A 14,362-nucleotide genomic window follows, 5' to 3' on the forward strand; every position below is an offset into this window, starting at 1 on the left:
CCAATGAAAAGTGAGAGTGAAGACGGCGAGTCAGAGAAAGAGAAGCATGGAAAGTAAAAACCGAAGCAAAGAAACCAGAGAAAATGCAAAGACGATAGGAGAAGAAGGGAGGGAGTGGAAGGAGGGTGAGAGGGTGGGAGGGAGAGGCCCGGTGACCTCACGTGACATGTGACGTGGGCTCCACCACTCACAGAGAGGAGTGTGTGTGTCTCTGTGTGTAGGATGGCGAGGAGGATGCAGATAGACTGTGGCTTTTAGCCTTTTACTAGCACTGACGCTCTAGTCAGGCCATCACCATCGTGGGAGAGAAAGAGAAAGACAGACCACGCTATCAAGCTAGCTGGCTAACTTCAGCCCCCTGCGTGACAGAGAACCACAAACCCATCCCTCCCCGCCAGCCCGCTTCCACCACCCGGGCTCCATTTGGTGGGCCCCCTCTCATCTCCAGCCCTGGTGAGTCCACCTCGACACCTGGAGACACAAATGCTGCTGTTGCCTCCGTTTAAACTGCTACTCTCTCAACTGCCTTCCCTTTCTATTTCTTCTTTGTTCTTTCTCCCTCTGACCCTCTTCTCCCCACTTCTCTTTCAAAAGTCCCCTGGTGCTGCTGCTAACACATGCTGCTGCTCTCTCTGCAGGCTTGTGGCTTGGGATTCCTGCGGTAGTCACAAACCCAAGATTCTTGGTTGAAAACGGGCTCTGAGCTCCAGGAGTCTCTGCTCTCCTTCCTTCTCTCTCTCTCTCTCTCTCTCTCTCTCTCTCTCTCTCTCTCTCTCTCTCTCTCTCTCTCTCTCTCTCTCTCTCTCTCATTCTTCATTTCTGTGTTTCAATCCTCCTTTTTCCTCCCCAAGGTTGGTGGAGATTGACTGCAGCGAGGACTCCACACCGTTCTGGCTTCCCTGTCATGGCATCCAACAGCATCTTTGACTCCTTCTCCAACTACAGCAGCAGTCTACTCAGAGGTGAGTGCTGATCCTCCCCCCACCCCCACCCCCACCCACCCTCCACTCACTTCCCTCCCTCCCACCTCCATCCCACCCTCTGTCCAGTTGTTTTGAATGTGCAGCTTTGACAGTTTGACCACCTGTTTCTTTTGACAAAAAAACCATTGACATGAATACGTTTGAATGTGAGAGCTGGGTGCTTCTTGCAGTGTGTGAATGCATTTATCTCTCTGTCCACACACATGTGCTGAGGGAGGTTCACAAAAGAGGATCTGATTTGCACGGTAGCCCTCATCTAGTTGACTGATATGGCCCTTAAATGCCTTTGCCTCTCCGCTCCTGTGTTTTCTGTAGGCTTGATGGAGTAGCGCCATAATGGGATTCTCACCACAGACATTCATTATCAAGTGAGACTCTGCGCTCTCTCTGTGAGAATACGAGCTCAGAGGCTCCATGTGACTGGGCCCTTTACTGGAACACGGCAATACAATAAAAGAGCAAAGAAAAACATATTAGGCTCTCTCACTCTGCTTTACTTCCAGGAGGTACTTTTGGTCTATGTGGTGAGGTGAGTGCACTATACTTGGCGACGCTAAACGCCAGCCTCAATGAAGAAGCCATTTGTTGCCATGGTAATTCCAATCAGGCAGCTTTTACTTGCAAATAGTGAGGCTCTTAAGTGTAGAGAAGTAGAAGAAGCTTGAAACGTTTACCTGATTTTAACTAGAATACTTCTTGAGTTTATTCCTGTAAGTCATGATAGACAAACATTCAAGTAGTCTTGACAAAAGTTGTTAATCTGATGGCAGCCAGGACACTCAGTTGTTCCCACTGTTCGTCACACAACCACTGAGACGGCCACTGAAAGGCAGCAGAAAAAAACTAAATCTCCTTCCCAATTAAGGCCTCGTTGCAGTGTTAATTAGAGACAGCCACAGGAGAAGCACTACCAGCTCCTAATTGTTTACAGAGTATATCTTAAAATCTCTGGAGCCTCACACACATACACACACACACACACACACAGACAGACACAGATAGTCAAACACACACACTCAGTACATCTGTGTCTCACATGAGAGCAATCCTCTGATATCCTTAGTGGAACCACAGTGACAGGGGATGATGTTCCAGTGTTCTCACAGCTTCTACAGACACCCAGGCATTTATAGTTTCCTCCTGACAAGGCCTGGGCCTTTCCCCCCTTTTCTTCTCTACAACCGCAGGATCTGCATCCCTTTATCTCCTCATTGCTTACAGATCAGAGTGTCACCAGCTTCAGATTTCATGCATGCTGTCTATCAGGCTTTTGAGCCATTTTAACCTCTAACATAATGTGCTTTCGGGTGCCTGATTTTGACTTTGAACCCTACCAGAGCAGTGAGACGGCATGTGAGACAGTAGGTCAAGAGGTGGAAAAGAGACAAGCATTTAAAGCTGTAATCATCCATTGGAAATCATTAGTGACTATGCAATATCCCTTTACAATTCGTTCTGTCAGGAGACTGAAACTGAACTGCGAGAGAACAAAGGCCAAGAGTCATTAAATCCTCCAGTTCAATCTGAAAGCATTTCAAATCAGGACTACCTCATGTAAGCAAAATACCCCAGTGGTTAGTTTAACAACTTGCATTACACAGGCAAAGCAATTTGGCAAGTTCTCTTTTTTAGACTCAAATCAAACTGAAATTAAGAGGAACAGTTACAGAAAATCAAGGAGACTGTTAAATGTCTGGCTTGCCGAGCTCTGGCTTTAATACTGTGTGACATGAAGCTTATGGAAATAATGTATTCATCAATTCAGAAGTTAGGAAATCCTACTGTAAGCAACATCTTATTCATTTGAAAAATTACACAAAATGAAAATACACTGATTGACGTTCCTGAATTTCTAAATACAGTTTGAAAATTCCTCATAAAAATAAAATGATTTAGATCTTTAACATCTTTTTTTTTGTCTTGCTAACTTGTCATTTAATTTATGATAAAATATGTACTATCACAAATATCAGCACAATACGAACACTATCCGTCTGTACTCTAGGTGCTATATTGGTAACTTATACATTTCAGCCTATCTCACAGTGCAGACAGTGAACACATGTAGCATGTGATGTGCAACATCAGATGCCCTTCGCGTGAGAAGCGAGAGGACGCCTCACCTCAGAAACCTCAGTCCTGCGCTAAAGCTCAGGGAGACACAGACACACACACTCACACACACATGTACACGTAAAACATATGACACATGCACAACAAGTCACAAAGAGAACAGACAGTAGCTGTCGTTCTCATGGCGTCCAATTTGGTATAGAGCATGAGGAAAAGCTAACAGTCTGACAGTTAGTGTGTTCTGAGAGAAAGAAACAGAGATGGAGAGTTTTGCGTCAACGAGGCGTTAATCTGATGCAGACTCAGTGCTGCTGCAGTTCACTGATAATAACCACAATGAGGCTACACCTGCTAACCCTCATACAGCAGCACCACTATTTAATCAGAAAGCAGCATTTGTGAGACACATTTAAATGTGGAAAAAAATGCAGTATAGGCTCCAAAAAATGCACCGGACTTTCCCCCTGTTAAGCTGAATTGTATAAACTTTACTGAGTTTTCCGATCCTGACATAATGACAGTGTTTGCATCAGGTGGGGTACCTGGTTTATAGCAGCTGTGATTGGGCCTGTGTGGTGGGTCATATCCTTGGCTCAGTTTTTGTCACCGCATTTCCACTTGGAAGGGCCGCCGTGTTCCCTGCAGGCTGTTTTATACAGGGGTCCGTTTTTTAAAGTGTTACGCTCTTGGGAGCCAGCTCCCTTTGTGGCAGAGAAAAAGGCCCCGGTTTATGAGGGTGGGAAGGATTTTATATGTTTGGCTTATTGCGCTGCATGAATGGAAGTGAGGGCTTGTGTGTGAGAAACGCGCCATGCCTCGCCACAGTTGTAGCGAGGTTATTTTGGAGGATTCTGGGAGGTGGTCTGGTTTGTGCTACAAGTTACGGGGGAGGGAAAAGCCTGAGAGACACATGCACAGTGTGAGAAAGACACTTTAAATGCATCAAAATGAGTCATTCACAGGGGATAAAACTCAAACCGAATTTCAAGCTAAGAACCACTGACAAATAAAAAGGCGCTATACAGTAGCTCAAAAAAGAAAAAGGCTATAAATTTGACAGAACACATGGCTGGCCTCTGGTGAATTTATTAATAAGTCTTATGGTGAAGATTTTTTTCTCCTCTCTTAAATTAACATGCTTGATTGGAGCCCGTTCAAGATCCTGCTGAGAGTGAGGCCCCTGAGTGACGCCAAAACATGAAGACTGGGCTGACTGGGCTGAAATCTGTAACCAGATATTAAGAGTTTCAATATTCTAAAGTGAAAGCAAATAATAGAAAACTCATGACAGCCACAGAGCGGCGAAATCCTGTCTCCAATTTAGCTGAGTATAATATCTATTTATAAAACTCTGAAGGCATTTTGGATAGAAGGAACACTCTGGACTTGATTAGGGCTGTAAACGTTTTTGGAGGTACTTATTTACTTTTTGGTCCGTCTCGCCGTTTTCACCGTCTGTCAACACGACTTTATTGGGAACACTTTCAGGGGTTGCCAGTAAGATGGCTTCCAGGTAGAGTATACAGAGGGGCGTGCTGATTATGTGGTCGACTAATCCCAAACCTGCCTCCGCCCGTGCGCACTTTTGGCTCAAACCACCATGCTCGGCGTTGCGTTGGTCAAGGTTAAAGTCGTGCTAAGTGTAGTAGTAAATACAATTTTCTGGTGGTCGGCAGGCAACCACAGGGGCCAGATTCTTTTCAGCCAATCTGATAATATGGATTTATGTTGTAAAAAGTGTTCTGAAAGGTTGAGCAACTTCTTTCAACAAACAATCGTGGAAGGGGGTGGGGGAGTGTTTCTGTGATTCTACTGGAAAGTGAACTGTAGGTGCATCGACTCTGAGGCAGCATCAAGGGAGGGTATCGGGCCAAGCAGGCAGGAAGAATACTCGTCTCTGCGTCTCAGCCCCCTTTAACACAGTTCATCCAGAGTTAGTCTGCATGTTAAACTCTGTGATCTGATTGTGCATGGCAGCTGTGGGAGCGGTGAACTCAGGGGATGTATGCTGAACACATTGACTGAGGTCACTCTCAGATGAAACAAAAAATGTGAATGTGTACTATAGTCTTACATGATAATTAAATAGTGACGGTTGAAAATAACTGGTATGAAGGACACAAATGTCCAGATATGATGCAAGTGACACAAGAGGAATTTATGATGTCTAGACCAGCTTCTTTAACTGGGGCCGTCTGATGTGAAAAAACTGATCGAAACAGGAACAAACTATAGGCAGGCAGGAAAATATGCAGACTTTGAAAATGCTTATGTAATTGGATAACGAGGTGGAAATGATCACAATATGAAATTCTTTAGCTTGATTTTTTAAAAAGTAATGCCCATACCGGATGAGGCTCTTCTATTTCTATGACTCATTTCTTTACGGTTAATTTGCTTCATTTACGAGCTGATAATATTTCATATAAACCCTTAAGTTAAAATGATTAAATCCACATCACTGTTATTAGACTCTTCATGATCTCATTCGTCCTGCATGTTGAACGACTAAATTAAGGAAAAGCCTTTCTCGCAATTTTCTGTTTTTTAATTTTGTTTTAAACCTACGCCCTAAACCACAGGCCAGCCCCACAGCTTATTACATGGTAAGCCTGGGATGGTAGAAAAAACACAAGTATTATTGTAAGATAATTTATGTCTTATTAACCTAAATTTATGCAGCAATTATGCTGGTATATGGAATTTGCTTGCAATTTTCGGCAAAGCTGGAAATAAGATAAACAATTCAAAGTAAAACCTGAAATGAAACATTTGTGTCATCACAGGTTTAGTTTGTTTTTAGTAACTCTGGCTACAATTAGAGAGCTGTGACCTGAGTTTGACTCAGATGAAGAAGACTTATTGTTTAGACCCCTCCCTGTATCATTAAACAGATGTTGTCAACAACATCCTTTCTGCTGCAGTAAGACGAAGGAAAAGCAAAAGCTGCCTGTGACTAAGCACAACGTCGATTGCTGTGCACTTTTGTTTTTAACATTACAGTTGCATTCTAACCCACAAATTACTTTAATAGGCGGGCATGGGTCTGCTCGGCAGCACATAAAATGACTCAAACTTATGGAGATCCCACATGTTCAGAAACATATCAGCAGGCAGATTTATTTTTTTCACACAAGATGGAACCCAGGAGGAACAGAGATTTTTATTTTATCATGTGTGAAAGTTTAGCAAAGATCTAAGGCCCAGAGGAACTCATTCTGTCACCATCAAAGGATTAAAAGGAATGTTTTTCACAGACAAAAAAAAAAAAATCCATCCTCCAGACTGAATCTTCACGTCATTATAAGCAACTTTAATCATGCTCAAAACATCCTTATAGCCTATCCCTCTTCCCATAAGCAATAAAGAAAAACTTAATTACGGTGGAGGAAAAATGCAGATAATGATAGGATGTGAGAAGCTGCAGGCTATGAAATGTTTTCAGATTCTCTATTTTCCTCTATTTTTTTCTCAACTTGTTTACATACAGTTAATTGTCGTTGCTGCAATAAAACATGTTTTTGGGTTGCTTCTTCCCTCCCCTCAAACATAACTTTAACCACAGGGAATTGATTTTTGTGGAGACAGCATTTCAAAAATGGGATTTTAGTTTTCTCTAGGCCTATTCATTGGGGGGTACAAATAACTGACAGTGCTAACTGCATCAGTAATGGGCCACCTAATTGTGCTTTTTGACTCAGCACTGCAGAGGGAGGATGCAAATTCGAGCATTTAGCGCCATCATTTCGACTAAAAGACGAGTGAAGGAATAGTTTGACATTTTGGGAAATAAGCTCACTTGATTTCTTGCTGAAAGTTAGGTGAGACAATTGATACCACTGTTATGAGTATATGTCAGTTAAATGTGGATCAGCAGCCTGCAGCTGCATAAATACTGGTAAGAGGAGGAAACAGCTAGCCTGGCTCTGTCTACAGGTAACAAAATTGGTCTACCAGTACCTCACTAGTTAACACATTATATTTCATTTGTTTAATACGTACAATAACCGAAGTGTAAAAATGACAATTTGTGGTTTCACAGGGGGTTGTGTGCTGGACTATTTGATGGCCAGACGCAGTGACTTCTTGTATAGTACACTGGTAGCCTGGTAAACGCCCGATGATGACAAGACTTCAAGAAGTCACCATGCCCAGCCAAGAGATAGTCCCACACATAATCCCCCCATAAAACCAAAAATTGGTTTAAGTTACATTTTTTTGTCTCAAATAAGCGTATTTCCCAAAATGTTGAACCACTCCTGGAAGGTTTTTTTTTTTTTTTTTTAAATTAATTAAAAATGAATGATCTACTTCTTCCTCAAATGTTGCCCATATTTCCATATTTTAATCCTGTGTTTGCTTGTTTCGCAACCTTTCTGTATTATAAACATTCATGGAGAATATACAAAATTATCTATTATCCCTGTATTGCAGCAGGTTTTGCCCTTAAGTAAACTTTAGGGAGCTTGTACTTTCTCAGCTGCTCACTTCTGTATTGGCTCAGTAGGAAACACCATGCCAGGGATTCCCCCTCAGCTGTGCAGCAGAAGTGGCCCCATCTCTTCTCCATAGTCTGTCTGCTGTGAGGTCACTCCGTCTGCTGCACATACTCTTCTCACGCTCCCAGACGCAGCCGTCACAAGCACAAATGTACGGGGAACTTTACGGTATACATGCACAAATTACAACTGGCACATATAGGCTGAGTGCACACACACTCACACAGACACACACACACACAGAAATCCACCGCCTGAGTTTTTTCCCCATGCTGAGTCAGAGAGGAGCAGTGCATGTCAACATGATGGCCGTGACGTTTTTCCCTTCTAAATGCTGTCTGACCTCACCGTAATAGCTGGTCAGGACTAACATATGGTCTCCCGATGCCTTAGTCCAGCAGAATTACCCACATGGTGACTAAACAGCAGAGGACTTAACTGAAAAATATCAGTGAGTGCTTTCTTGATTTTATAAAGTGCCAATTTGTGTCTCGTGCTTAAAAAAATATTTAAACGACTACTGTGTACTGTGGTTACTCTTGTCCTGACAGTTCGTAACCAGTGAGCCTTTCCTGTGAGATACAACCTTATTGAATTCGCTGTCCACAAAATCTAAGTGTGACCTAAAAAGGGACTCTCAAACCTTTGCATGTCAAGGAACAACAGTTGCACTAAAGAGCTTGATTTTTGCTGTTAGAAATGAATTGCCATAATTATATTACATTTTGCAGTTATGGCAGGAGGGTAAAATGAACTAAACAACATCCTTACACATTCTGCCAAGTAAAAATGAGCAAAATAACTTGAAATTAAGATGGTCCTCAATTAAACGGGGAGTCCTCTCAGCTCTCCACGTTTTAGCATGTCAGCTAGCTGTGCTAACACTGCCAACCTGGCAGCAAGACATTTGTGTTAGAAGGGCCTGACGGACTTGAATACAACTTTTCCCCTTTAATCAGTGTGATGACATAAGAGGCAGACAGCGAGCCAGTCATCCAGTCAGTATAGAGTTTGATTAACCTAATCACCAGGCAGCCAGACTCCAAGCTACTGATTGGGTTTACAAACGCTCCATGTCATCGCTGTGTCATTAGCTTGTCGTTAGCCGCGGCCGCCTTGACGTGGAGCAGCGACGTAAACACAGCAATCAGGGGATTAGTGTGCAGTTACAGCAAAGCCTCAATGAACGCCTCAGGCTCTGAGTCAAAGAGGGGAAAGTCCTGTCTTACTATGCTAGCTCCACGTGGCCAGGGTGCTAACTGTACATAGGCAACGCCACTACTGATTAGCAATGGAGATGATGAGAGGAAACATTCAGTCACTTCGGACTCACGGGTTTCCCCGATGGTTGGTTTCCCGGACTCCAATTAAGCCAAGTCCTTGACTCAAGCAATGATTTGAATGGAGGGACTCCATTGAAAATACGTTTTAGCCTCCAATTAGGTTTGCTTAATCTAGAACTGGGAATCCAGCCCAAAGACATCACAGAGTTGCATGCAACATAGTGACTCTCTGCAGTCGCTACAGAAAAGGCTCAGTGACATTTGGAGATGATTAATTTTCTTTTGACTTAATTTGAAATCAGGTGGAATGATTGACAAGATTCACTTACTGTGCAAAAGATTGGATTTATGAGGGGTGACAATATTATGTGTCTAAGTGCTCTCCTGAGCTCCTTGGCTTGCAGGCTGAGAGTTGCCACACCCTTGTTTCCTTACAATGAAAAGCCCTGAGGGCCAGCCGAGTACTTTCCAAGAGTTGTCTCACGTCTACAGAGGAAAGTGGCACGGACACTTGTCAGGAAACCAGCACCAGGTTCCTGCTCGAATCTGGTTGGATTTCTGTGGTGTGTTAGATGGTGCTCGGGAGGCTGAACCCCTCTGAAGAGGGAAATAAATGCAAATTCAATATTTGGGGGCTCTTTGAAGTCCATTTGCACTTGAATGAGTGTGACAGAACCTGGAATGACCCCTTTTGAAAGAGCCCCTTAACAGCGATGAAAAGAGTTGAAAGGGACAAACACTGATGACAATGGTTGAAAAGTTGGAAACGTGTACATGGTGTGTGTTTGTGTCTGTTCACAAGGCTATGCTTGAATGTGTGTGTGTGTAGTGGTGTTATACATGCACAGACAACAGGGATGACTTAGAGAGTTTGTCTCCTTAAACCATTTGAATACGAATACACAATGCAGCTATACATTTGGCGCAGAGCCTGGTTGGCAGCGTCCTCCTCTCTGACTTGTGTTTTGCTGGTTAGCGTTCATGCCATTCATTTCATATGTTACATACCTCACCGTGTTCCTTCGTAGTTTGAAGTAACAGGGACCTTGTCTCAAAAAATAAAAACATGTGGCTTTTGTTGCAGAGAGGAATGAACAACAGCATTCCATGTGCAACCACATCAAAGGTCCCCCTCGCCATGGGGCTAAATGAGGGCAGACTGTCCTGCTTGCCCCTCCTGACATGACTGCCACTAATTAACCAGAGATCTAAAACTAACACTTCATCTTCATCAATTTTCCTCATGTCTTCACTCTAATCTCCACAGTTTTTAAACGCGCATGGCTTTTCTTCAGGTTTCAGCGTGAGGGGACAGCCACACAACAAGCACAAAGGGGCATTGTCTGCTGGTGAAAATGTGGTTTACAGGCTCTGCTATAATGGCTTGGTGGTTGCTGGAAGCCATGCGCACTTCCTAATATTCGACTCACATGCAATTTCATTTTGAGAAAGACTGAGCTATGGGGCTTTGACTTTGTGTGAGGGGGATGCCTCACAACTTATTTTCTGAGCCGACAAGCTCGGGCTCCCTTACTCCCTCCCCGCTTTTCACCCCCTCTTCCCCTCTCTGGTGGCGCTACTATATTTGTGTGGGATCTCTAGCGATGGAAGAGTAGACACAGGCTGCGTTGCCAGTCAAACGTGTTCGGGCTGTCAGACTGAACGGCTTCCAGCGCTGCGATCTGTCTCCTCTCCTCGTCAGTAGGAGCTGTTTGATCTGACAGAGAGACTCCATTAGAGACACAGGGAAGTTCAACTGCTGGGAGGTTGGATGGCTTCAGCAGTCAGAGTAGCAGCCCAGAGAAGAAAAGGTTTGCACACACAGTCTGGTTGCAATCTTGGTGTCTGTGCTGTGTATCTATAAATGTCTCTGAGTATTACTTGTCCTTATACTAGGTGTGTGCGGTTACACATTGACGAGTGCAACGTAAGAAAGCCTAACTGGGCTGACATATTTTGGGGCTGTGTTGGGCAAAGGGGTGATGACGCAGTGGATAATGATATCATAAATGTGCGGCGCTGCTGAGCTGCAATGACAGACAGAGAGAGAGGGAGAGAGAGAGAGAGAGAGAGTATTTGCTGAGGTGGTTAGAAGAGCAAGTAAAACGTGCTGTCTTCTTCAACACACACCATAGTTTACCCTCTGTCTCATGGTGGTGATGACCTCATAAACCTGCGCCGCAGTCAAACAGAGTAGACGCTGGTGTCAGATCACTGAAATGGTAGACAGTGGTTTGATAAATATGCATCAATGGTTCAGCCACAGACCGTCACTACACTCCCTTCATTTAATGTGGCTACAACTTCCACTAATCAGGAGGAACTCTGACAAATGACTCAAGTCTACAAAACGTAAGTAATATTAGGGGATTAGTATTAGACTCGGGGTAATTTCATCACCTGCTTGCATTGTGTGATAGCTGTTAAAAAGGAGCAGGGAGAGTGAATTCATGTGGCTCCTTTGAAAGATTCGTCTCCTGATCTGTGTGTGGCAGCTGGGCTCTGGCAGGGCTCTGGCACCAGGGCTGCATGGCAGTTAAACTGTCACTGGCAGGAACTGTAAATCTTTTGCAGAAGGTGAATGCAGCATGACAGCACCACAGGTGTGTGTGTGTGTTCTTACCAGTCTCAAGTTTGTCACAATACTATAGTTGCTTGCCTGTATGTCTTTGTCTCTCAGCCATCCTGAGTAGCAGTCTCCAAAATTTTAGCTGGACACATTTGGCAAAGTCAGAGTGAGTCAGGATACTCTTGTGTGTGTGTATGTGTGTGTCTGTAGGGGGTGGGGGTGCTGTCACTTTGGCAACGCAACTGCACATATTGCAGCGATTACCACAGCGGAAAAATGTTTTTCTGCAACATGCAATTACTACAGATTACAGATTGCCGTCCTTGCATCAGAAGCTCTCACTAGAAAAGGAGAAACACAGTGTATGTGAATTTGTGTGTATCGTTACACACAAATAGACAGACAGACACAGAGACAAAGAAAGATGAGAAATGATTATAGCTCACACTAAAAACCGCAACTGAAAAAAAATGGGGGAGTTGACGTATTTATGGGACTCATTTAGATTTAAAAGTTATACTGACTTTCAGGGGTAAATAAAGACCCTGCAAAAAAATACAATCTGTCATGAAAAGTACAGCAGGGTGCATTTCATAGGCCTTTGTCTATCATCATCAACATTATGAAAAACATACACTGATGTCCTCACGAAGTACACAACCCTAAACGCCACAAGTCATATCAATTTTGGACTTTACATTTTGTTCCAGGTTACAAATCACCATGAATATCAAAAAGCTTCCTTCAGGTCACACTAAACAATATAGCCCAAAAGTGGTGCTCCGCAGCAAGGCAGGGCCCTATTTACAAACCCACCAGATCAAAACTCAACCCAAAGTGCTCCTATAATAGCACTGGGGCCTTTTGGTGAGCTTACCATCCAATGCTACTTTTAGTGGGTTTCCAAAGAATAAACAGGCCTGGGAACCACATCACAGGCTGCTGACTGTCATCGTTGGGTGAGTGTACCCGACGGATGATGTGAGGGCGGAGCGACCGTGACACCGGGGTTTACGGCGACTCCCCCCCCGCCTGCTTCGGGTGTGGTGTGTGCCATTGAACTGTCACTGAAAGGACAGGGAGGGGGCCTGACCGTGATCAAGCCCCAAACGCTGATCACAGTGAACACGTCAGAGTGTCTCTCACTGTGCCTTTCATGACTTTTTTGGTTATTGTGAACGAGAAAGGAGTGAGTACTGATTTTTTTGGTATTACAAACAGAGGTTTGTTTGCAATCATAGGACATTTCGATAGTCTTGAGATGCCGACCGTAGGCCCACGGATCTTGATAGCAATATCTCAGCAGCTGAAATTGATCAGGCAATTAAACAGATGAACAGCCGGACAGCTTCCTGATTGAGTTTTTCAAAAAATTCACAGGCAAATTAACACCCCTCCTAAAGGATGTGTATGCTGAGGCACTGGAGCATGAAGCACTCCCCCCTAGGCAACGATTTGAGACCCTCTGATGTGTGAGTCATTTTGGCCTGTGAGCCTGCTCTGCTGCAACTATAAGATTTTAACCAAGGTTCTAGCTTGTAGACTGGAGTTGGTTATGCATACAGTGATACACCCAGACCAGACCGGCTTTATTACAGGGCAGCAGCTTTTTGGTAATATATGCAGGCTGTTCAATGCTCTCTATTCTGCTTAAAACTCCACGTACGGCAAAGATTCTGCTCTCCTTAGAGTCCCACAGGGCATTCGATTGGATTAAGCATGAGTATCTTTTCACAACTTCGGAGAGGTTTGGTTTTGGACCTACTTTTCGTTCTTGGATAAGAGTCTTGTATGCTACACCTCAGGCCTCGGTCCGTACTAATAAGATTATTTCTCATTATTTCCCATTATACGTAGAGGGATTAGACAAGGTTGTCCACTGAGCCTTCTCCTGTTTGACCTTACCATCGAACCATTTGCAGTTGCCCTAAGGGGTGCCGGGGACCCCAAATATTTGGATGGATGAGTGGCTGGATGGGGATCCAAATCAAAGGGGAGTTGTGAGTAGATTGTACTGTGCTAGTCAAATAATTGTCTCCCTTCACTTGCGGCTTGGGGGGAGGACATTGGCTATGAGATCTCAGATGGCTCCTGGCAATTAGCAATTAAGAGAATACATTCAACATTGGTATGATTTTGGTCTGCTATTTTTGAGAAGTTTTCTCATATTTGCGACAAGGAAATCAGCCCTGATCCTGTAATAGCAGTCTTTGGTGTGGACCCTGGCGAGGTGGCGGTATCTGTTGCCCTGTCAGACGCCATAGCCTTTTCATCTCTATTGGCTCAACGCCTTATTTTATTTAATTGGAAATCAGCTACCCCTCCTACACACAGGCGCTGGGTTGGGGATGTGATGGCGCATTCGAAGCTTGAGAAGCTGAAATACTCAACCAGGGGATCCGCCCAAGGATTTCATAGTCTTAGTCTATAGCCATTTTTGGACTACTTTGTCTTGGAATTCCCTACTAGAGATACTGCAACATAGGACTCCGATTTAATTGACTGATAATCTCTGTAAAATGTGTAACAACTTGCATTTTTTATTTTATCATTGATGTTTTATATATCTTGTGGATGTCATTTGTGGTCTCGTCAGTTGTATGTAGTGTGTTTTTTGCATTTAAAAAAAGCCAATAAAAAATATTTGAATAACAACAATAAAACATTTCGTGACTATTTCACGAAGTGCCGTGATACTGTGTTGCAATACCACAATATGACAATACTCCATTACAGGTTAAAGTCCTGCATTTAAAATCCTACTTAAGAAAACGTGCAAAATGATTATTATTATATTATCAGAAAAATGTAACAGTAGCACAAGTGAAGAGTCAGAAAGTCAGCAAACTGACTCAGTAACGTCAGTTACACAGCAATATCTATCTAAAGTTAGCTAACATTAGCCACCATAAGCTACTGGTCATAGCAGACCAAGTAAAGCTGTAGCAGTAAATT

The 14,362-nt window shown here is 43.6% G+C and overlaps 1 protein-coding gene across 3 annotated transcripts in view; it reads left to right on the top strand.

Moving 5' to 3' along the window:
- The first annotated feature begins 250 nt into the window (after positions 1-250).
- runx3 (RUNX family transcription factor 3) overlaps positions 251-14,362 on the top strand; it is a 51,260-nt gene continuing 37,148 nt past the window's right edge. The window contains exons 1-2 of one of the 3 annotated variants that reach the window (XM_044167931.1): positions 251-453; positions 852-962. In XM_044167931.1, coding sequence (XP_044023866.1) covers positions 905-962 — 58 coding nt within the window. In that variant the 5' untranslated portion in view covers positions 251-453; positions 852-904. Of the gene's footprint in view, positions 454-851; positions 963-11,172; positions 11,191-14,362 lie in introns of those variants that run through there. The other 2 variants (XM_044167926.1, XM_044167928.1) reach the window with 2 other exon arrangements.

The sequence above is a fragment of the Siniperca chuatsi genome, linkage group LG15 (assembly GCF_020085105.1).
Source record: "Siniperca chuatsi isolate FFG_IHB_CAS linkage group LG15, ASM2008510v1, whole genome shotgun sequence".
In the NCBI taxonomy this organism is placed as follows: domain Eukaryota; kingdom Metazoa; phylum Chordata; class Actinopteri; order Centrarchiformes; family Sinipercidae; genus Siniperca; species Siniperca chuatsi.